General features: G+C 41.3%; 3 protein-coding genes across 6 annotated transcripts; 2 read left to right on the forward strand and 1 right to left on the reverse strand.

Annotated features, from left to right (window-relative positions):
* Positions 1 to 1829: 1829 nt before the first annotated feature.
* Positions 1830 to 5104, reverse strand: LOC117429940 (guanosine-3',5'-bis(diphosphate) 3'-pyrophosphohydrolase MESH1-like). Its single transcript, XM_058998867.1, has 4 exons — positions 4862 to 5104; positions 3665 to 3720; positions 2855 to 3095; positions 1830 to 2161 (listed from the first exon to the last, which is right to left on the reverse strand). The coding sequence occupies exons 1-4, from the start codon at positions 4971 to 4973 to the stop codon at positions 2031 to 2033; spliced, it is 540 nt and encodes a 179-aa protein (XP_058854850.1). The 5' UTR covers positions 4974 to 5104; the 3' UTR covers positions 1830 to 2030.
* Positions 5105 to 5129: 25 nt separating this feature from the next.
* LOC117429939 (vacuolar protein sorting-associated protein 33B-like) lies at positions 5130 to 13663 on the forward strand. The gene is made up of 24 exons (XM_058998868.1): positions 5130 to 5318; positions 5631 to 5803; positions 6002 to 6082; positions 6532 to 6593; positions 6950 to 6999; positions 7102 to 7169; positions 7355 to 7400; positions 7533 to 7627; positions 7850 to 7954; positions 8075 to 8165; positions 8539 to 8620; positions 8730 to 8799; positions 8882 to 8968; positions 9059 to 9149; positions 9405 to 9479; positions 9764 to 9828; positions 10061 to 10115; positions 10214 to 10260; positions 10484 to 10616; positions 10812 to 10885; positions 10962 to 11063; positions 11218 to 11290; positions 11540 to 11662; positions 12291 to 13663. The coding sequence occupies exons 2-24, from the start codon at positions 5708 to 5710 to the stop codon at positions 12368 to 12370; spliced, it is 1851 nt and encodes a 616-aa protein (XP_058854851.1). The 5' UTR covers positions 5130 to 5318; positions 5631 to 5707; the 3' UTR covers positions 12371 to 13663.
* A 531-nt stretch (positions 13664 to 14194) lies between these two features.
* On the forward strand, positions 14195 to 23181 carry LOC131700582 (protein regulator of cytokinesis 1-like). Of its 4 annotated transcripts, none has more exons than XM_058998869.1 (15): positions 14195 to 14393; positions 15965 to 16097; positions 16211 to 16333; positions 16651 to 16884; positions 17077 to 17247; positions 17400 to 17549; positions 17990 to 18137; positions 18296 to 18432; positions 18522 to 18617; positions 18767 to 18913; positions 19275 to 19385; positions 19722 to 19832; positions 20151 to 20333; positions 20644 to 20684; positions 21847 to 23181. In XM_058998869.1, exons 1-15 carry the CDS (start codon positions 14383 to 14385, stop codon positions 21893 to 21895), a joined length of 1845 nt encoding a protein of 614 aa, XP_058854852.1. In that variant the 5' UTR covers positions 14195 to 14382; the 3' UTR covers positions 21896 to 23181. The 4 variants fall into 4 exon arrangements, with proteins under 4 accessions (XP_058854852.1, XP_058854854.1, XP_058854853.1 ...); XM_058998871.1 differs by having other exon boundaries at positions 20151 to 20256; XM_058998870.1 differs by lacking the exon at positions 20644 to 20684.
* Positions 23182 to 23558: the final 377 nt, after the last annotated feature.

Genomic DNA, 23558 nt, shown 5'->3' on the forward strand with positions numbered 1-23558 from the left:
AACATGTAGAGTATTTTTTGTTCCTGTTGCAGCTATTGCATTTACTGTACAGTATATTTAGTAAGTGTCCTGAACCAGGAGAAGGGCACATAGATGGGCTTGGTTCCAGTGAAGACACACAAAGGAGAACTGTTCTGCAGCTTGGAACCAAATCTCTCTCTGTCGGTCCCTCTTCTCCCTCTCTCCAGCGCACCCATTCACAGGGTGGGAATAAGATGTCCAGCCCGAGGCAGACAGGCCATCTCCAGTCTCTTCATGGCCCTCCTGATTTCCAATAACATTATGACTATCAGAACTATACAGACCCCATTGAAGAGCGAGACATACTGCAGCACGAGCCAGTACACAGGGCTAGGAATCCCTGTCACAAGAGAAAGAGAAGCAGGGCTGGCATTGTTTTCAACAAGTAGTTTTTATCATTTCAACTTTGACACGTTGTATCTATGCAGGTATACCATGGATTGAATAAGAAGTGTCCTGCTCCCTACAGCATTACATTGTCCCTTACCAAATAGTACTTTTATACACACATGTTCATTGATTTCATTTACACATCTATAAGAAACAGGTTTCTAAATAGGCAGAAAAACTTACTAAATCCATAGATTTCTACCGACAAAGTACCTCCATAGTCCTCTTTACCTAAAACAAACAAACATTTCAGTTAAATTGCAGAAGAATGTAATCGCTTCTTGAAAATTCATTCTGGGGTTAACGATATCTTCCAGAATAGAAAAATAAATTATAATGTTCATAATTGTTTATATATATATATATATACAGTATATATTGATTTGTGCAAAATTAAGCTAGGATTGAAATTGCTGAAATTTTACTATATGTTTTATAATTCATTATTTTACTTGTTTGTGAACAAGAGCAGTGTAGATTGTAGATTAAAGACAAGAGCTGATTAAAGATTGTAACAAACAAAACCAAGTAATACATTATTGCTGTGGTTAGTCTTTTTTGGTTTTATACTGTTTCAATTATCTCATTCTTCTCCAAAAAATGCCTGAGCTTCATAACAGGACCCATTGTTCAATTAAATCACAAAATATAGTAATCCCGTCTAGAACGTGTGTAGTCTTTTATTGTTCAAGACACATGATGATCTTCTACAGTCAATATTCCTGTTTTAAACATGGCTAACATTTAAATCTGCAATGCCTATTCCATACAGAATATCTCCGCTCCTGATCACTATTATTTATTTTTTGATCCAAGAACCAGTTTCCTCTTTTAGTCAATAATTTGAATTAGCAGCCTTACCTTTCACTCCAGCACAGCAACTGAGGATCACACAGATGTAGAAGGCATTCATTACTGACACTACAGTACTCTCTGTACTAGCCTGTGTTCAGCTGGCATAAATGAAACACAACTGAATTTTGCACAAGAGTAAACTCCACCCAGCAACATACAAACTTATAGGGTGTGGGTTTCAGTTCCTCAGATGTGTGAACTGCTTCCCCAGTGATCATGCATTTCTGTTTTGTATGGCCTTTGAACTGTCATTTTATTGCACAGACAAATAGACAATTTGTACTGGTTTCACTTCACTCTAATACCTCCGGCCACTAGCTTGTGACTTTTGTGTCTGTTATTATAGAACCTTGAAGCACTCCCCGCAAATTAAATCTAAATATTAACGTGACTTATGACTGGTTTCACAACCCCAATTAGCACTAATCTTAGACTACCTTACATAAGGAAACATGAAGTAGTTAATCAGGGTGTGTGAAACATTAATGGTAAACAGGCTCTGTGAAAGCAGCTGTTAGAGTCTTATAGCTCTACCTTAGAGAAACTACAAGGAAGCTACTTAATGAAATTAGATGATCAAGTCTTTAATTAAACCAGGCATCAGGACAAAATCACATCATTTTTTTTTTTATTCACATAAATGTATAAACCAAAGCGAAACCCAAGTCTTTATCCCCCTGATCAACCTGAAAGAAAAGCTGTGTGTTCTGTTGTGTTCTGTTCATGGTTCTGATTGACAGATTTTCTCGGGCTCCCTCTGCTGGTCAAGTCTCAATGCCTCGCTCTTTAAAGAGCTGGTACAGCTTCTCTTCCAAGGCAGCGTTTGTCCCCCGGAGCCCCTTCACTACCTGCGCTGCCCAGGTGAAATACTCCTGAACACGCTGCGGAGTCCAGCCTACAAGCAAACACAGGAACACCTCCATCAGGCAGAGCTGGGAGCACACACACATAGTGATACAGAGTGACAAAGCCTCTCTATTTTACACATGCCTGCCATAGGAATACAAGTCTACTGCAGTATGTCTCCTTACCAAAAACAGTAACTTCACTTTGTTCTACATTCTCATGAGGCAGTCTAGGGGAAAACTGCATTACATTTGCAATACTGGCTCAGCACATGATAACGGAATGCTAATAATATTAACAATGGAATCTACTAAATAGTAATGGTTCCTCTTGACCCTTTCCTGCATGAAATATTGAATATAGCAGAAAAAAAAAAATGTATTGGACACATAATAAATATATTTTTTGTTAATATTTTTTCCCATTGCTTTATATGTGGGAAAATGTGCATCCTCATATGAGGCTTTCATGCATTTTCATCTTCCATATTTCCCAATATCAAGACTACAAGAGTTTTTTTTTTTTTTTTTTTCTGTTCCCAACATGAGGTTACCATGCATGAAAGGGTTAATATGAATACATTCTCAAAAAACAATAAAATATCAGCATTGGAGTTAACTCACTTTGTGAAAGTTACACAGTACAAATCACAAAGTGGTTTTTGCAGAGTCTGTGGTGTGCACGGCAGGGGTGCCCGTGCGGGCAGTCTCACCGGCAGGGGTGCCCGTGCGGGCAGTCTCACCTGAGGGGGTGCAGCGGTTCAGGTCCCTGAGATTGTACAGCTTGTCAGCCAGCTTGACCAGCTTGGCCTGGTGGCTGCAGTGAGGGGCATGCTCGACCTGCAGCTGCTTCCTCTCCTGTTTGGACAGCGCCTTGTCATCCGTCACTTCCTGAACGATCCGTGCCACTGTGGCCCCGAACACAGCTTCCAGCTCGGGGAGGCTGGTGTCTGTGTCCTCCACTGTGTCGTGGAGCAGTGCCGCCTGCGAGGGGAGCAAAACACATACACCGCTTCACTATTATTCATGTCCGCTGAGTTATACACACAGTGACAAAGGTCATCAACACACATACACCATTTCAATATTATTCATATCAGCCAACTTATGCTGACAAAGGTCATCAACACAAATTTTTGGAAATACACCCACAGTTAATTGCCTTACATTGTTACATCTCAAGCAGACATGACTGTCATTTTCTAAGCATTAAGTAATACAGAGGAGGTAATCAAGTTTCGTTAGCATTTTATCATACACTGCAGTACTGTATTTCAAAGCACTTAACAGAGCAAATCGATTTCAGAGCACAGTGACTACAGCCGCTAAACAAGCAACATGCTACAAACAATTACATGCTGCTCTTGAGGATTTAGGCAAGGCTGCAGTTTGATCCACTCCAGTTTGGCTTAAATTAGCAACAAGCTCAGATAGCCTAACTGAGCTCATATTCAAACTTGGAACGTCTCAAACTGTATGCAATGGGAGTCTTATTCACATCAGTACTAGATCTGATACTGCAGAAAGAATCTTATCAAGTAAATTCACAGTACCTGCAAGACTGTAATGTCTGTGATTCCACCTTCATAACTTAAAATTCTGGCGACTCCTGAAATAAACAAGGCAGGCTATGTTCATTTTCAAGTTTCTCTAATGTACCCACCAAGCTCAGCTTTTTAACAATAGCACAAAATGCCAAGCTCACCGGCTTTATTATGATGTACTGTTCCCCCACTCCCTTTGCCATACAAAATGTTTACAACATGTTATTTTTCTTAGCCAATACTTTTACAATAATTACCCTACTGTGATAATTGAGCATGTTTTTCACACGCTCTTAACAATGGTGAACGACAAGAAACGACCACAAAAAAAAGAAAAAGCCGGTAGTTTTCTTAACGTCAGACCTTTTGGACTGCATATTTCTGCAGAAAGGTCTCACTGACATGTGACGCAGGTGTGTATTTGGCGATTGTAATTACCGATTATCTTATGTCTACTCAATGGCAATGTGACACAGGTTTAGGCTGATAATATCAGTGATAACGTTGTTAAATTATCTCAGGTGACACCTTTATTAACTGTAAAGATCGTAAATTTAAAACTTGCCGCGACAACTGCCTTTTTTTATTTCCCCACACACTGAGAACAAAACCCGTCACCTTCACAAACTTATTTCGGTTGCATTCAAATTAAGTTCAGTCCTGCCACCACCATTTCCCTGGGCACCATACCGATGGGGTGCAGCTGCCACCACCATTTCCCTGGGCACAATACCGATGGGGTGCAGCTGCCAGCACCATTCCCCTGGACACCATACCGATGGGGTGCAGCTGCCACCACCATTCCCCTGGACACCATACCGATGGGGTGCAGCTGCCACCACCATTCCCCTGGACACCATACCGATGGGGTGCAGCTGCCACCACCATTCCGCGGGACACCATACCGATGGGGTGCAGCTGCCACCACCATTCCCCTGGACACCATACCGATGGGGTGCAGCTGCCACCACCATTCCCCTGGACACCATACCGATGGGGTGCAGCTGCCACCACCATTCCCCTGGACACCATACCGATGGGGTGCAGCTGCCACCACCATTCCCCTGGACACCATACCGATGGGGTGCAGCTGCCACCACCATTCCCCTGGACACCATACCGATGGGGTGCAGCTGCCACCACCATTCCGCGGGACACCATACCGATGGGGTGCAGCTGCCACCACCATTCCGCGGGACACCATACCGATGGGGTGGTTGATGTAAGGGGTGGCCTCGGGGTCCTTGCGCCGCTGGGTTTTGTGTTTCTCGGCGGCGAAGTTGACCGTCTCGAGCAGCAGGACAGTTTCCAAGTTCATCCCTTGTTTCGGTAAAAAGATCAGACCAGTATCACAGAAACGCACAATTTACAATGTCAATAATAAGTGCAATGGAAATGTACTCCAGCATCTGCGCATGCGTTTGGCTTTGTTGCGGTTGTACCCCTTGGTTTTGTGTCCGTGCTCCAAAGTGCACAGGAACGTTGCTTCCGCAAGAAGGGAGCGGTAGCAGGTAAGATTACTGTACCTGATATGAACTCGATGTTCCTGAATTCTTCAAATGATCTGTCACGTACACCCATCCTTTCAAGGCAGAAAACCCACTTGAATTAAATACTACTGTGTATCGCCGAGTCATGGATTGATGTGAGGGTTTTGTTTAAGGTAAGGTTTTCTCACATTTGGGTCTGACACAGATGTTTATGTCCCGAAATTGTTAGTTTTTTTTTTTTCACAAAAGAAAATATTGATTGAATTAATTATTGCATATAGTGAAAATAATTACACGCCAAGATTTTTTTAAAAGGCTTCCCGTCCTTTTTGACGTTAAAATATTATGAAAATGACAAGAAACAACTCGACTTCCCATTGAAACTGTCACGAGCCGCAGATCGGTACTTTGAATGGACTAAAGAAAGCAAAACTATGCTGGGCGTCACCTGTGATTTAATCTGCACGTTGTGCATGTTTCTGCAGGGATAGTTACCTCCGAACCCATCCCTCTGCTTTGAGACCTCGTTTTGTGCCTCGCGGGGTGGAGCTGCCTGGTCCCGATGGCTCTGAACAGCAGGCGGGACGCCCCCGAACCTCCTGACTTCTCACTCCTCAAGAGGCTGGCCCGGGATCAGCTAATTTACCTGCTGGAACAGGTGTGAACAGGGCTGGGATAGTAAAGTGGTTTATTGAGTAGTATACTGGTACTGCAGAGTGAGTGTTATTTCTCTTTGAGATGGTATCTAGTGCCTGGGTTAATGTCAGGGCTCCCCACACAAGAGAAGCAGATATTTTCCCATCCTCACAGTGATGGTGTCAAACACAGAACTGTAAATATGCCCTTTTTTTCTCAGTTACCTGGGAAGAAGGACCTGTTTATTGAAGCAGATTTAATGAGCCCCCTGGATCGGATCGCCAATGTCTCCACCCTGAAGGTACATTGACCTCTTCAAGCTATAGCTGGCAGTATTTAGATGACTGCTTGGTATTTACTGTTCAACCTCCAAATCTATGTTACACAGCAAACCAACAGATAAAATGAAGGAGTCTTTTGTACTTTACCAGAATTTTTACATTGATGATGCAAAAAAACAACCGAGGACACCACCTCTGTGTCCTCATAGCTAGTTACGGCCATGAGTGTACTATGTATGTAATATAAATAGTAATGTACAATTGTACTGTATCAGTGACTGTATTATGTGAGTTGCATAACAAAAAAGCAGCAACAATGCACAAAAATAACTGCCTTCCTCAATTTAGATGTTGGATGACAGTGAAGGGTGTATTTCAGAGTCGTTCATCTTATTGGCATTGGAATATGCAATATCCTTGTCATTCACCCCTGTTATACTGCAGAATCATGTGTCTTTTTTCTTTCCAGCAACATGAAGTGGATAAACTATACAAACTAGAGAACAAGCCTATTGTAAGCACCTGTGACCAGTGAGTATCATAACACACTGCACTGCTTTCTGATTATTTGACAGCCATGCAGTCATCATCAGTAACACATTATTTGTCATTCTGTGCGTCCCCTGCTTTGCAGAAAATGGATTATCGGCTTCTCACAGCTAGGGCCCCTGGAGATTCAGGATATTCATTTAACATTGTACTGAATTAGTCTACATTTTGTTCGGTGGTACATTTATTTGGGAAAGCTCATAACGACCTGCAAGCATCACACTTCACAATTCAGTCCACGTTTGATCACAGATTCAGATGCATTTCTCCACCCAGAGGATTTGCACTTCTAGATCTGTTTAGAAAGATTCCTGACATTCTCTCTGTTGTCTCCACAGGCTGTGCTTCCTGATCCGGCCCCGGATACACAGTGTGAAGTGGATCGCCGGTGAGTGGGAGGCAACGTGTGTGTGCGTGCATGTGCGTGTGCGTCTGGTAGCCTTAGTAAATAGGGCTGGGGTGTAATTCTGTTCCATTTCTTGTTTACTAGATATTGTAAATACAGACAAAGCAGCTGGGAGATTTAGAAGGTACAAGATCATCTTTAGCCCACAGAAGGTGAGTTCTGAGGAGCTGTCAGTCTGTCTTCACTCTACTTCGCTGTCACAGTGTCTGTCCCCATCTCTCACTGCACTTGTAAACCTACAGTATTCCTGTAGACAAGTATCTGTCAGTGTACTAGTTACATGCTTGACAATCAGTGGCCTGGTTCTGACTGACCCAGTCTGTCTGATCTGTTTCAGTTCTACGCCTGTGAGACGATTCTGGAGGAGCAGGGGATCTATGGAGGTAGATGCACAGCAATTCAAATATCTTTTAAACGCTTGGTCCAACTCATCAGTCTGGTAGTCGTTGTAACCGAATTTCGTCTACTGGATTAGGATGTTTTGGACCTAATTACAGATATCGTTCTTCTTTCAGATGTGAGCTGTGACAAGTGGGAGTTCTGTCTCTTGCCACTGGATGATGACATCATCAGTCTAGAGTTGCCCGAGTTTTTCAGAGACTACTTTCTGGTAAGGAAACACAGGCATCCACAGCTAACCCATTGCTTGTCAGCTTGCTTTATTTAACGTGCTAAAGCAATGATCTTACTTTGTTAGCTTTGCTAATTGAGGAGTTAATTTGTTCATTTTTGTTTAAATCTGTCTTTAAATATTGATAAGGGATGATGTTTCACATTCACTGGAGCAGTTTTTCCCCCCATGTTGGTTCTATAACCACTCTGCTCTCTGCAGGAGGGGGACCAGCGCTGGGTGTCCACAGCAGGCAAAGCCTTGCACCTCCTGCACTCAGTTTACGGGCCCTTCTCAAAGGTCTATGGGATCGGCAGGTGTGCCAAGGTAAGCTGTCAGCATGTTAGGACTACGCTTTGATTATGGTCATGTGACTAGTCTCACAGCCTCAAAGTCAGCTCAGAGGTGTCAAGGACTCTGTCTGTCTGTCTCTCCTGATTGGTTTAGATGACCTACGAGATGTGGCGGGAGCTTGTGGAGGATGGGGAGCAGAGACCCCGGCAGCCAGAGGTTGGGAATGTCTTCCTCATTGACAGAGGTAAGGAGTGCCTTCCAGGGAGGGGTTCGGGGAGTTTCCTGTCAGTTTAACCTTAATATGGTTGACTTTTGCAGTTCTAGTAAAGACTTACAAACTTTAAATTAAACTTTGAATATGTTTTTCTAGTGCAGTGATTCATTAGCATGAAATAAAGAATATGCTCTCAGTATTTACACCAGCTGTTTATAATGCAGTAGTAGAATCTTTTTCACAGATCAAAGTTCATTGTTTATAAGGACTTCTTAGAAAAGCGCAATATAAGCACTGTGGCTCAGCATTGCTATTGTAATTAAATACTGAAACATTACTTTGTTAGCTTTTGAAAGGGAGGTGAGCCTGTGGAATAAAAGATTTAGTTTTCTCTCTCTTGCAGATGTGGATTTTGTGACTTCGCTGTGCTCCCAGGTTGTATATGAAGGACTCGTCGATGATATTTTCAGGATTAAATGTGGCGAGTACTTTAACATTCCCCCTCAGCACAGAATATCCAAACCCTTGGGCTAGTGGGGCTGGTATTCTTTACTACAAAACTAACTCTGCTTTGGCTTTCATCTCTGCAGGAAGCGTTGAGTTTGGTCCTGAGGTCACTTCCTCTGACAAGAGTTTGAAAGTCATGCTGAACTCCAGTGATAAGGTGAGCGAACGCATCGAGTGGCTGCTGTTTCCAGCGTGGGTCCTGTGTTCTAAATATTAAAGAGAGGGCGTCTGTATTTCAGGTCTTCAATGAGATCCGGAATGAACATTTCTCCAATGTCTTTGGGTTCCTGAATCAGAAAGCCAAAAGCCTGCAGACCGCCTACGATGTGAGCCTGCCTCCGTGCCTTAAGAAACATTTTGACTGAGTCGCCTTATTCAGTCTAACATCTCTCTAACACTGTCTCCTGTCTCTACAGAAGCGCCGTGGAATGGATATCCAACAGATGAAGACGTTTGTCTCTCAGGAGTTGAAAGGGTTAAAACAGGAGCACCGTCTGCTGAGTCTGCGTACGTGACATTCCTTTCTTCACTAGGCATCTGAACACGTGTTTGCATTTATAATACATTTTCTTGCAGTGTTTCTGAGTTGTGGATTATTCTGTAAGCATTAATTTATCGAGATCCGTATTCTTCTCTTATTTTCAATTGAAGTCAGAATGTACTAATCTTTCCTTTTTGTGTTTATAAATGCATTCTTTTGCAATGAAAAATGTGCTGTTTTTTTCCTTATCCCTTCTGATATTAGCAGTTTCTCTTTTTCAGATATCAGTGCCTGCGAGTCCATCATGAAGAAAAAAACCAAGCAGGACTTTCAGGAGCTGTTGAAAACCGAACACTGTGAGTGTGTATGTGTGTCTATCTGTGTCTGAGTTTACAAGTGAATCTGTGCTTCTGTATGGGTGGGACATTGAATGCCCATTAACCCTATTAAGAGCCCTTATCACTGAATACGTATTCATCCCTTCTTAAAAGAAATAGGCAAAGGATTTTAGTAAGCCACGCCAAACATTATCCATTTATCTCCAATGCAGAATGACAGACCGTTGGGATATTTCTTCATCAAAAGGGGTTTTTGCAAGGGTGACCAATAGTGACTCCTTTAATTCTGTTCACTCATACAGGTCTACTGGAAGGGTTCAATATACGAGAGAGCATCAGCTACATAGAGGAGCACATCAACCGACAGGTGAGTGAGGGCAACGCGCTGGCCAAAATGGGCAGCGTAAGAAAGGAACTGACTGTACCAGGCAGTTAGAAACATGGATTAAAGCCCTTCTTGAGAGTGTAGATGTGATTTTAATACTGGGATGTGAGATTTATTTGATGTAGGGCACGCTTGACTATTTTCAACGATACTGTCTCATCTTGAGTTCCTTTTCGGTTCAGTAAATGAACCGTGTTCCTGCTTCCATTCACAGGTTTCTTTGACCGAGAGCCTGCGGCTGCTGTGCCTTCTGTCCCTCACGGAGAATGGTGAGGCTGTGCAGCGATTTGCCAGTTTACACTCTGTATGCTGAGCCTTTTGATAGTTATTTTTCATCATTTCCTTTTGTGTGTGTTTTTTTTTTTAGGTTTAATTCCTAAAGATTATCGAAGCCTGAAAGCTCAGTACCTGCAGGTGAGTTTTTGGAGAGAGTGTCTGTGGGATTAAGAGAGCAGGCTGTATCGCATTACTCCTGCACAGAAGGCGCGGCGAAGGCTGCTGGGTGTCTGTCCAGTGGTGTGGGCTGAATGTGTTTCATCTCCCTGTCAAAGGGCGGTTGTCTAAGATGTGTGTGTCTCTCTCAGAGCTATGCCACAGAGCAGTGCGGTTGTCTGAGGTGTGTGTGTCTCTCTCTCAGAGCTATGGCACAGAGCACCTCCTCACCTTTGCAAACCTGCGAAAGTTGGGCCTGTTGGTGGAGCAGCAGCCTGGAGACACCATCATCGCCATGGAGAACAAAGTGGGCAAACTCGTCACCGACAAGGCTGTAGGTGAGACAATCCGACAGAAGAGGTCATACAGACAGATAGACAGCCACTCATATGCAACAGTGGCTGAGCCAGACCGTAGTATCTTTCTGACCAGCCGAAAGCAGTAAGCAGACATCCCATAATTTTTACCCTTTATGTTTCAGCTAGTGCCTACACTGTCTATTCACCTTGGTTTGTAATCAAACTGTTTTTCAGGGAAGCTGACAGATGCCTTTAACTCTTTGGCAAAGAAAAGCAATTTCCGAGCACTGAGCAAGAAGCTGGCTCTGGTGAGTAGCACAGCGATGGTTCATTTCCATTAAACAAGTGCCGTGCTGCCCAGTGTAACTGTGTCCTCGTCCTCAGATCCCCAAGGTGGATGGAGAGTACGACCTGCGCACCCCGCCAGACATGGCCTACATCTTCAGTGGTGCCTACATGCCTCTGAGCTGTAAGCTGGTGGAGCAGGTAGGTGGCACCAAACAGGGGATTGGAGTTATCAAATAACAATCCGAGGAAACCCCTTTATTAAGAGACCGAGAGTGAAGGGGTCCCTCAGCAATTCAAGAGAAAAGCACTTGGGATGAGTGCTGCCCTGGTGTGACTCTGCTTGTCTCTGCAGGTTCTTGATCGCGGATGGACTGGACTTGAAGAGGTGACTCGTCTGCTCAATGGGAATGAGTTTGCAGTCACAGGTAAGAGAGTGAGTCAGAGGTTTGAGTGAGTGAGGTCATCTATATACTTTGACTGCGTTTATACTGTAGGTAACATAAGTTAACCAATTTATATAACAAATATACATATACATATATTTACAATGCCGTTAATGTAGAAATGCAGAATTAAGTTCCTGCCTTAACGATGGAACTGCTATACTGTTAATGTGTGTAGTCTGTCCCTATTAGTGTCAGTTGCCTTACAAAACATGTGCTTCCTCCCTCCAGCAGGTGGCAGTGGTGGCGAGGTGAAAACCAAGGACGATTCCCCGCGGCTCGTCTTCGTCATGTTCCTGGGCGGCTGCACCTTCTCTGAAATTTCAGCCCTGAGATTCCTGGGGAGAGAGAGAGGTATGTAGTGCTGAATCAGAGAGACGGACAGGTGTTAAAAGTTTTTAGAAAAGCTGCCTTCTACTGCTGCAGGACTGTGGCTGTTTGCCCCTACCTTAAACACTCAATCACATTTGTCAGCCAGGCTGAGACATTTCTTTAGTTTGTCTCTGTGCAGCTTTTTGGCTTCAAACGGATTTCAGTGCGCTTGCAGCTCAAACTTCTTTTGTGGAATATAACTAAACTAGGATGGAAACAAGGCCTGCATTCTGTTCAAAGAGTGCACAAAAGGCTTACTGTAGTGAACATACAACACAGTATAATATTTAAAACGTGTGGTTCTTGTACTGTAGATGTCATAGTGATGCAATAGGTACAGGTGTTAATGTTACTGATAGGGCAGCTACAGTACAGCATAGTCATTGTGTCAGTATGACAGGTTCTAGTCTTATTCTTCAGGCTTCGTTTTACTAGATTGTAGTCAATCTAAAGGACTGCAGGTATAACATGAATATTTGGGATTAAGTTAACAAAAGCCTGCAGTGTTAAAGGCCAGAACTGTGGATTACCAGTTATACAGTACAGTGTGTATTTGATTGGAGACAAATTGCAGGAAAAAGACCTTAATTTGTTTTTTCCATCTATAAAGGTTACAAGTTCATCATTGTGACAACAGCCATCACCAACAGTGCCAGGCTGCTGGAGTCCGTGCTGGGCAGTCGGGTGTGACCCTGGGAGTCGTTTCCTGGAACAGGGTTGATGGAGTGTGGACCCTTTTTACAGAATGTGAAAAGGGGGCACCGTGAAGCTGGCTGCAGGCGTGCAAACCAGTCTGTATTGTGCCGAACTGTACAGAACGAGGAAAATAGCCAATGTGTGTTCCTCTGCTTTGTGACCTTTCTGCCAAAATCGGACTTCGCTCAAAGTTATTGTTAGCCAAATGTGTGACTGTAAATATCTCAGCCAGTGGTAAAAGACTATCCGCTCACCTGGGTTAGAGAATCTTGTTTTTGTGCAGAACTTGCCAGTGCGTGACCTTACTATATAAAACACAGTTATTTAAACTAACTGCTTGTTTCACAGACCCACACAAATATTGGTCTACCTTTCATTAGATCAGGTAAGGTAGTCCAAGATATGTTGTGGAATGGATTACTGAAACTACAGCAAATAAATGGAAACTGTAAAACTCCAATCGACTGGATTACCACATACTGTTAACAGACGGGTTTGCTAGTGCTGAATCCACCTGGGACTGTTCCCATCAAAAACAAGAATCAACCCACTTGAGCTGAAGGAACAGTTCTGCTTAAAGAGGTGATCCAATATTCTCTTACGCTTAACTGGGATCTTCACAGAGGGTAAGTGAATGCATTGTACAGACGACAGATAGAGAACCCGTTCTCTCCAGTGCAACCTTAAAAAGAAGTGCTTACATTTTAAAATCCTGTTTTAAAACCGGTTTTTACACATGTAAAGATTCTGCTGTTCTAGTTGTTATCTTGTAAGTCTATGTTGGAAATACCTCTGGAGGTGGTTCCTGTAAAACGTTATGAGTTTAACACTGTTTTGCATGTGGTCGTGACTCCTGCAGGAGCAATCAACCGACAAATAAGAATTGAAGGTCAAGCAAGCAGTACTGTACATTCACAAAAATACTTTCTGCTCTTGAGGCTCTTTTATATTCACCTGTCTAGAAGCATTAGTGCATTAGTTACCCCAAAAGATTCACTTATTTGTGTGGCCAGCCAATTTTCATGCAGGAATAATGATTTTTTTTTTTTTTTTTAACCCTGCCTAACCTAAACTACAACAGCAGGAAAACGTGGTTAATGGTTACAGAATTATTTCATACCAGTCAAAACGGTATTGTCTACTGAAAAGACCTGTTTCTTGACAGTTCCATTACTTATAACAGTGTAATAAAAATAATTTTTCAGCATGCATTATTGTTGACATTCCGATTTTCCAGATTGTATTGATTTTTTTTTTTTATTTCAATAAAAACAAAAGGAAACCTCATACATTGTCTGGGCTGTTTTAAAAAAATATATAATAATGTAATACTCTATTATAAAGGTCTATGGTTAAATGTTACTAATGTTATGTAAAATGTTGTTTTTTATTTTTCTTGGGAAAACCCCTTACTGTCACCTGCATTGGAACATGGAGACCGAGTTACTGAGAAAATGCAACCGCGCTCGTAATATCTTCCAATGTAAAACCAAACTGTACAGACTTGAGTCGCCAGTTTGTGCTCCAGTGAAAACATTTCGCAACTACTTTTGCAAGGATTCTAGGTTCTGATCGGCTAGGTTATTTTCTTCAGAACAGCTTTCACTAAATATGAAATGCATCATGGATGTGTGTTACAAGGTCATGGTGAGTACGGGGTTATTATTATAATGTTAAATTAGCAACATGCGCTTTAAAACCCGCAGAAGCAGTCTTTACTTTGGCGTGGTGACTTCATCGTTTCCAGCACGACCTCGTCTGGACACAAGGCGCAGGCGCATGAAGAATGGCGAAACAAAAATGGTTTAGTTGCTATGGTTTCCATGACGTCCCGTTCTCGAAACCAATAGGAGTAAGGTACAGTTAGTCGGGAAATTTGAATTAAATGAGATAGAACTGCCAGTGCGAGCTGGGAGTGGAAGAGAAATTAAAAATAACACCGCTAATAATAAAGTCTATTATTCGACGGGATTTTACCAGCATATCAGAGTCCGGGTACGGTTAACATGAGAAAAAGGTGAGGATAAGAACTTTAAATTATTTAAACGTTTATATGTCGCTGAAGAGTGGATTGGAAACAGCCCCAGTACATCACATGATTCCACGTAAACCGTTTAGCGATTGTATTTTATACTGGTGTATGACCACAAAGTATACCATAGTATATTAATTTTATAGTATATTGTATTAATTGATAAAAAAAAAAATATTAAGTAATTTATTCATTAATCGTACAGAAGAGTTCGCATAGTCAAATCTATAGAATGCCATGCTTTTCTGTTGTGTTTATATTTGTCTTAACCCTGAGCAACGAAACCGATCTACAAGCGTGGAAGACTTGCGACGTTTTGCTATTTATTTGTGATACAACTGATTGGGGGCTGGGGATTGGAAACCGTGAGTTTCGAAAGAGAGACAATAGTCAACACATCGTGTTTATTCGCGCACTGCAGCACTGCAGCAAGGTAGTACAGTTGTTTCAGAATAAACTATTTACACAGTCAACCCTGAACCTCTTGAACCTGAGTTTCTAGCACCCGAGTCAAGGCATAAAGTGAACCTTGTTTTTTTGTAAACAGCAGCAGTGTTTTCCAACAGTTTATTTTATTTTTTAAAATACGTACGATATAATTCTAAGGAAAGATCATTGAAAAGTTAAAAGTAAACACCTGTTTCGTCCATGCATGGACAGTACAGCGAGCAAAATGGAGTCATGTCTTATTGGTTTGTTTGCTAGTTTAAGCCCTGGTGCAAGAATCAGTGCAAGTCAATCAGTACTCTGCAGAGATCCAAAGTGTCCATTTACCAAGAGCTTGCACAGTACTGCCAGTGCCCAAACATTTTGTACAATACATTCTCTTTCAGAACTTCAAAGACTCCTCTTAAACTCTGAGTTTACACTTAAATTAGTTTAGAAACCGAAAAGGTTCCAGTGACTTTGAATAGAACTGACATTTTCACAATTTTGTCTGCTACACAGCTCCCCTTGGATTTGTGAAACTGGATTATCCAAACAATTCTGCTTAGTACAATATATTCAATACTGTATTGTAATGCCGATTTATCCAAAAAAAAAGATAATTGAGTCTTACTGTATTTACCTAAATACTAAATTACATAGGATTCTGATTTGCTCATTTCTTAAGTCTTGTGAGCAATGTTTTTTTTTTCTTCAATTTAAAACGTGTCTGTTTAAATCAAAGGACTGATTAATGACTGGGTGTGTCTGAAACACATTCAGTAGAGAGGAGCCTTGGGTACAAAACCGTTGCAAATGATTAACATTCCAATACATTGAAGTAACTTGAAACCAGTCAGTGCAGTAGTTTAACCTGATAAAAAGGTCTCACAGCCGCTGTCAAAGTTTGAAAGGGCAGACTGCCCATTTCCCAACTGAGGTTATGTAACTCGCTTTGTCCTAAAATTGCATTTTTATCCAATCCAACTGTAGATTCCTCTGTGTCCACATATTGTAAATCACTATAACTTGTCCTTGCTACATCAGCACCGTAGCACACTTTTAGCTCTTCAGATGTAAGTTGAATCTGTTCTTCAGAGAGTGAACTGTGTATCCCTTTTCCTTGCCAGTGAGGTGTTGGCTGCAGAGTCTGTGGCATGTTTAAACAAAGCCCTGTCCCGCCTAAAGGGTATCTGGGAGGAGATTGGTATCCCAGAGGACCAACGACTGCAGAGAACGGATGTGGTAAAGAAACACATTAAAGTGAGTATTGAAAATATTTCAATCAGGCAATGCTAAAATAAATATAATTCTTTGAGAAAAAAAGAACGTGTAAAAAGTGCTTATGTTGAAGCAATGATGATATATCCCCTTAGGGCCTGCTGGACATGATGATATCTGAGGAGGAGAGCCTCAGGGAGAGGCTGCTGAATAGCATCGCTTTGTGTCGCAAGGAGCTGGACACCCTGTGCATGGAGCTTCGCCTGCCTCCGTTTGAGGTGAGGGGGATTGACAAACAATATGTCAAAATTAAAACTGTTTAGAAACTGACAAGGTTTCTAAGAGTGGCTAGAACCCAGACTATTAATGTCCTTTCCTGTGGTTTTGGTGATGTAAGCAACAGGAAAAGTTTTCTCCCCAAGATAAACATTGGGATCCAAAGTCTAGTGGTGGAAAGGAGGCAACACTGTTACATTGTGTTGTACTAAATCTAAAGGAATGTCTGTACTGTGAATGTAAGTCTGCAGTAGAATCCCTTATGTTGAGCTGGTTGGGTCCTTGGCTGCATTTCTAAAGAGTCTTATTGCATTGGCAGGAAGAGGAGGGAAACACAGTCCTGCAGCTTGAGAAGGACATCCGCACACGACTGGAGGTGATGATGAAACAGAAGAAGGAGAGAATGCATGATTTGAAGGCCTTGAAAGAGCAAGACCAGGACCTCTGTGATATTCTCTGCATTGAGCCTTACTGCATTGACAGTGACGCTGTCCCCAGCCTGGAGGAACTGAACCAGTTCCGCCACCACATTGCAAGTCTCTGCGCAGAAAAGGTAAGACTATATCCCTATCTGAGACTATGGGAGTGCAGTTTTGTGTTATGAACAGGCTGTTATAAATGGTGGCTAAGGCACAAATGAATGTATTTTTCTTTCATAAGCTTGTTCCTGGAGCACTGCTTTTCTGTCAATATAGGGAGTTCTTTACAGTGCAGGTTGTTTCTAACTCTGCTGCTTGTTGATTAGGAGAGAAGAAGAAGAGAGTTTGTGGGCATCAAAAGGCAGATTATTTTGTGCATGGAGGAGCTAGACCACACACCAGATACAAGTTTCGAGAGAGATGTGGTGTGTGAGGAAGAGGAGGCTTTCTGTCTGTCCACAGAGAACATTGCTATGCTGAATCAGGTCCTGAATCAGGTAGGTGGTGAAATATTTCAAATGATGCATATCTTTATACTGGGAAGTTGTCACATATTTTTACTATTTAAATTGGACCTGGTGTAATTTACTTTAATTAGGCTATGAAGCTGTTCTCAAAAGCTGGCTCAAGCTTTGTTTCTTACTTTTAGCTGGAGGTGCGCAAGTCCCAGAATGAGGTCCTTTGCAGTTCTTACCGCGACAGGATCGTGGAGCTATGGGAGAGACTGCAGGTTCCACAGGAGGAGAGGGACGCCTTCTCTGTTCACATGGCTGGGTCCAGACCAAGTAATATTCAGGCTGTAAGTGACATTTAAAAACACCTTGGACATTCATTTTGTCCTAAAATGTATAAGTGCAGTATATGGAGTTTGTCAATACATAGAGAAGATAACTGGGTTACTTTAGGCTCCATTCACACTGGGTCCATTTCAAACGGACTCAGTCTGGTTCGTTTCGTTTGAGACAATGTATCAATGTGGTTGCTGTTCACACAGCTATTGATTTATTGGTTTTTAATATAGCATGTTTTAGATTCTTACATATTGCTGTTGAAGAAAGCACTGGGGGAGCACATTGCTAATTTAATTAATACATTTCTTGTATGCCTCCAGTCTACACGTATCGTTCAGCTTCTCAGTCACTGCACTATCCGTGGTTCGTTTAAAATATGAACTCCTCAACACAAACACATGCTTATTTCCCATGAGTTACTGTTACTCTTTCTTCTGGATTGGCCTAGTTACAAGAGGAGGCGGAGCGTCTGCATGAGCTGAAGCTACAGAACATTCGGAATGTAGTCCAAGCCATCCGAGCAGAGGTGGTAGCCTACTGGGAAAAATGCTTCTACAGCCCTGAGCAGAGGCAGGCCTTCGCACCCTACTATGATGGTTTGTTTACAAGCTTTACCATGACCACAGATATATAATTGATCTTAGTTTTATCTGGATTACCTATTACCTACTGTGAATACATTGTAGTGTGCATAAGTAGATTGAGCTGTGCTTGAGCCCGTGTATTTTATTGTGCTGTCTGTTCCCTTTAACAGAGGATTACACAGAGGACCTGCTGAGTCTGCACGATGCTGAGATCCTGCATCTGAAACAGCACTATGAGGATCACAGAGAGCTCTTTGAAGGGGTACACAGATGGCAGGAGAGCTGGACGCTATATCTGGAGCTTGACGTAAGAGTGTGGCATGATGAGAAAGTATATTACCAGCACTGTGGGCTCACCGACCCTAACACTCCTCTCTGTCTGACTTCTCATTACAGAGAAAAGCAACAGATCCGTCCAGGTTTACAAACAGGGGAGGGAACCTTCTGAAGGAAGAGAAGCAGAGAGCAGATCTTCACAAAAACTTGCCTAAAGTAAGAGAATTACTGAACGGTACAGTTATTCAAAACTGCTTGAAATCTGACTGAAATCTCAGAATACAGATGAAAGGAATGCAGCAGGTACATTGGCATGGTGAGGAGTTAACATTGTAATTCATTTCCCTTTCCTGCTGTGCCGGCAGCTGGAAAAGAAGTTGAAGGCGCAGATCGATGACTGGGAGCAGGAGCAGGGCCGGGAGTTCCTGGTGAGCGGACAGAAGTTCCTGCAGTTTGTGGAAGAGCAGTGGGAGCTTCACCGTCTGGAGAAGGAGAGGGAAAAGCAGGAACGGGTGAGGAACCTTAGAAGGGGAGAGTGTACAACCTGCATATTGGATATTTAACAGTATATTGACTAATTCTGCCTAAATAATAGGATGGTGCTTGGCTGTGGCACACTGTGAACTAATATGTTATTGAATTGTAGCTTGTCACCAAATAAGTTTGACACATGTAACCTCACAGTCTTTGCTTTTCATTTCTATTTGACACTGTATTTTAATTGGCTCATGTATCCACTTTCTGTATTATCTAAATGGCATAAACGCTATTGGCAGTGGTATAAATTAAATCTGTACACTGTCTGAACAGAGCTTTATAAAATTGGGCTTAGTTAACTTTAATTTGCAATTAACTCCTTTGTTCCGTTTACAGCAAATGAAAAAGACCAAGCAGATAGAAGAGGAGATGCTGTATGGCACTGCTCCAAGAACTCCATCCAAACGAAGGTTTCTGGGAGCAAACACTCCCGTAAAAGTGCGTAAGGTAAGAGTGTGCTTGTGACAGGTCCTGACTTTTGAGAGAAGAAAAGGAGCAGGTGAATCAATAAAAATGAAATTCTGTCCGCATGGAGTGCAGGATGCGCCCTATAGCCTGGACGTCCAGGCTATTCCATTGCCGACCGTGGACGGGAGCTCCCAGGGGGAGGTGCAGTTAATAAAAAAAAATTGGAGACTACTAAATTAAAAAAAACAAAAAAAAAAAACATGAAGTTCTGTCAGGTTATTCTACCCTTCTATTGGCTTGGCTTGTGCTCCAAATAATAACCTGTTGGCTTCAGGCAGTCCTGCAACTAACTTTCCCTGCTTTTTTTCTCCCCAGCTCAATGCTACCTCAATCTCTAGTGCCACTCCCAACAGCACGGTACGTTCTGCCTTCGGTGGGACTCTCTGTCACTCCCCTGTGTCCCGTCCCCCACTCTCAGGAAGCAAGGTCAGTTTCAGCATAGCTTACACATATAGTAGAATGGTATCTCTGTTGTTAATATTAGTGAGCCGCTCAGCATATTCTGTGACTAACATGACTTGCAAAGTATAAACCCTGCTGTGTACCCCGAGTCAGGTATTGTTAGAAAGTGCCCTTTCTAACAATACCTGACTCAAACTTCTTTGCAAGAAAAGGGACAAGGAGCGAAAGAGGGAATCCTACTCCATAATTTAGAATTTAATTTATATCATTTATCTAATAGATTTTTTGTCTGTAACCTAAATGTGTATCATTTTAAATAGTTCTATATTTTTTTTTTTGTAGCCTGTCCAGCCGGTTCGAACTCCAGGACGCAGCAAGCCTCCCCGCATGGGGGTGCTGGAGCGGAACAAGGAGAATGTGTCCCAGTTGAATGGAACTGCCATGAGTGGTGCGTTCAAGGGCACAGCTAGTCCACAGTGTAACTTCAGCAGTAACTCTGTTGCCAGCACCTATTCTGAGTTTGCGGTAATTCACTTTTCTGAAAACATCTACCAATCTCTTCAGTAACACACAGTCGGGTATAGCTGAGGGATTGCAGGCTAACCTGGAGGGAGAAAGGGAAATAGATTTTGCCTTCATCTATGTAGCTTTTAATTCTGTTACTTTGCACGTTCTAAACACTTTGAATTAATGTGAAGGGTTTATGAACGTAATTGCATACAGAAGGTGCCATGCATATTTTGATTTGACCCAGAAAGCAACATTGTCCCCTGCAAATCCCTTTTATGACTAGGTTTCATGGTAAATTTGTATAATTTCTATTCTGCATTTGTAGAAGGATTTTGCCCATACAGACTCTACCGCCCTCAGTTCAAGGTCTGTATGAACTGTAAATCCATGTCCTTGTCTGCATAATCCTACTGTACCCCGCAGCCTTCATCCTCTACTACTGGCATGTTTAGCTATTGGTACAGGTCTTTAGTGAAACTTTTTTGAATTCCTGCATTTATTAATCTCCACTTTATTGCACTCCCCACTGTCCCTTCCCAAAACTGATGGTAGTGTCATTCGACTGGATCAAAGTCAACCGTATAAAACATTCTGCCTGAAGGATAGGAAATAGGAAAACTTGACTGTATGTTTCTGTTTGTGTTTGCTATATATCTTGGGTCATACATTCAGTGCTCTGGCTGCTTCTCTGTATTGCTTGATTTCAACTAGGTTGATTTACTAACTTTAGTTAATTTCATTCCCTTTCCCTCTGTATCCTCTCGCATGTCCAAGTAGAACAACACCACATATATCAGCAAACTAGAGTCATTTTATCCAGGGATTGGTAGATGGTTTGCCTGTGGAAAACAAATGATGAAATACAGAAGTAATATGAACTTAAACCAAAGGTTAGACTATCAAAGAATAAATGAATTTGCATTCGGAATGGTGGCTGACTGTACCGTCATTGTTAAATGAAGCTGCAGTTTTAATATAGAAGTGATGCATGATGAGTATTCTCTACTGTCTATTGCAGAGGTGATCTTGGGTTTAAGTCCCAGTTCAACCACTGATTTAAAATTAAATCTTCAACTATTAGTACTTTAGTGAATCCCAGTAGAACACCTTTAGAGTAATGTTTTTAGTTTCAGGATGAGAACCCTTGAGATGCATAATATCCTGGTGGGATGGTTCCATAAGCTGCATCACAATGTACATGCATCAATAAGTAGAACAGAGAATAACTGTTCCTCAGATGTAATACAATCTCTAAAGTAAATGCTCTTATTTAATGGTAATGGTAAGCAAACATTTGTAACCAAACAGCTAGTCTTACTTTAACTTTGAATTCAAGAAAATAATTATCATGTATTTATTTTTCTTCCTGCTAAAATAAACGTGTATCTATTGATTCTGTGATTCTTAAAGCAACATGTCTATGATTACAATTGGTGCAATTAAACATCAATATCTGATTTGAAATTGAATTAACTGAATGTGTCGAGATGTATTTAAAGCCAACAAATGATTTATTTTGTTTCAACAGCGAGAACTTTCAAAAGCATCCAAATCTAACTGCAACTCTAGAATCCTAAACTCTACTATTACCAGCCATCGCACCTGACAGCCAGCAGCGTTTGATTCTAGAATCCTAAACTCTACTATTACCAGCCATCGCACCTGACAGCCAGCAGCGTTTGATTCTAGAATCCTAAACTCTACTATTACCAGCCATCGCACCTGACAGCCAGCAGCGTTTGATTCTAGAATCCTAAACTCTACTATTACCAGCCATCGCACCTGACTGCCAGCAGCGTTTGATTCTGGAATCCTAAACTCTACTATTACCAGCCATCGCACCTGACAGCCAGCAGCGTTTGGAAATGGAAAGTAGCAGGGCAGGCTTCAAACCTTTGGAGTACTTTGTAAATGTGGGCTTTTGGGTGCATTTATTTTAATGAAGGTAAACTTATAAGAAAAATATACAAACAGCAGCATAACCAGCCAGAATATATTTAACTCCTAGTTTTAAAATCAGCAAGCTTTGTTATAATCAACACTATTTTTCTTAATACTAATTAACACTGTTTTAAAGAATATGCAAGGTTAAGTTTGACCTTGTTTATTATTATTATTTTAATGTATTTATTATTTTCAATGTCCAGTACTGGTTATGTCTAGCTTTTAGTTTTATTTTTCTTCATATGTTTTAGTTAATGAATAGTAAATACATTTATGAACTTTGCTAAACTAATTTTAACCTGTTAGTTTTATTATGTATATACTGTTAAAAGTTAATAATCATGTAAGTTTTGCACATTTCTTGGCACTACATCTGTACAATAGTGCTTTGCTTGTCATAGTTATTCCTAATGTTATACTGTACTTTTCAACTTGTATTTCAGGAGGGTCTTGATACGCTACATATAGTTTAGGGTTCTCTGTGTAGTGAGGACTGTCCATCAGCTTTCTATTTCTGCCTGGTAGAGTGCTATTCATATTTATGTAAGAGGCTCTGCTTTCTAGAGAATCTCTGTAAATACATTTCTGGTTCTGTAGCTCTAGGATTACACTGAAAATGAATGGGCTCTTCAAGAAATAAATTGAACAAAGTAAATAGCAAACATTATGTTAGAAAAGCAAAACTGTTGTGATCGACTGACTAAAGAAGGTCTCGTTTGAAATGAAGTGGTTGCTATTTGTGTTTGTTAAAGGAAAAAGTTTATTAAATGTAAATGTTAGAAAAAAAACCCTTATGCTAAAATAAACTCCAATGTTTTGTAAGAAAACATACTGTAAATTTGTTTCTGTTTTTAGAGCTGTGTGGAATATAGGTATGATTTAAACTGTACAATTGTTATCTATAAAATCAATATAATCACTTGTTTATACTTGCTTGGTTTTTTTCTGTCTTCAGGTGTTACTAATGGTTTTTAGTCTTTGTCAATGTGTAAGTTTCATAAAAGACATTTGCCAAAGCCTTTTTGATAATTCCGTTTTTTATTACAAAATATATTTTAATTGAGTGCTTGGTCTGTATATGATAAAGGCTTATTTTTCCATATAGCCGCAAAAAGAACGCATCGATACCTTTTGAAATCGACGAACATAATGTGGCCATTATTATTGGGTTAAAGTAAGTATGATTACATTTTGGCAGGCTAGCTATAGATTTGACCATTGCCAATTATCTTAAATATACAGTATACTTGTCATATTTTACACACATCCACATGCTCTATTTGGGCCAAATATATT

The sequence above is a fragment of the Acipenser ruthenus genome, chromosome 24 (assembly GCF_902713425.1).
Source record: "Acipenser ruthenus chromosome 24, fAciRut3.2 maternal haplotype, whole genome shotgun sequence".
Taxonomy (NCBI): domain Eukaryota; kingdom Metazoa; phylum Chordata; class Actinopteri; order Acipenseriformes; family Acipenseridae; genus Acipenser; species Acipenser ruthenus.

Coding starts and splice junctions, on each gene's coding strand:
- LOC117429940 (XM_058998867.1), bottom strand. CDS start 4,973: ATGAACTTGGAAACTGTCCTGCTGCTCGAGACGGTCAACTTCGCCGCC. Junction 3,721..4,861: donor TTACATCAACCACCCCATCG/GTATGGTGTCCC, acceptor TGTTTATTTCAG/GAGTCGCCAGAATTTTAAGT. Junction 3,096..3,664: donor CAGACATTACAGTCTTGCAG/GTACTGTGAATT, acceptor CTCCCCTCGCAG/GCGGCACTGCTCCACGACAC.
- LOC117429939 (XM_058998868.1), top strand. CDS start 5,708: ATGGCTCTGAACAGCAGGCGGGACGCCCCCGAACCTCCTGACTTCTCA. Junction 7,170..7,354: donor TCATCTTTAGCCCACAGAAG/GTGAGTTCTGAG, acceptor GATCTGTTTCAG/TTCTACGCCTGTGAGACGAT. Junction 11,663..12,290: donor ATTCCTGGGGAGAGAGAGAG/GTATGTAGTGCT, acceptor CCATCTATAAAG/GTTACAAGTTCATCATTGTG.
- LOC131700582 (XM_058998869.1), top strand. Junction 17,550..17,989: donor GACCAAGTAATATTCAGGCT/GTAAGTGACATT, acceptor GGATTGGCCTAG/TTACAAGAGGAGGCGGAGCG. Junction 19,386..19,721: donor CTCCCGTAAAAGTGCGTAAG/GTAAGAGTGTGC, acceptor TTTTCTCCCCAG/CTCAATGCTACCTCAATCTC.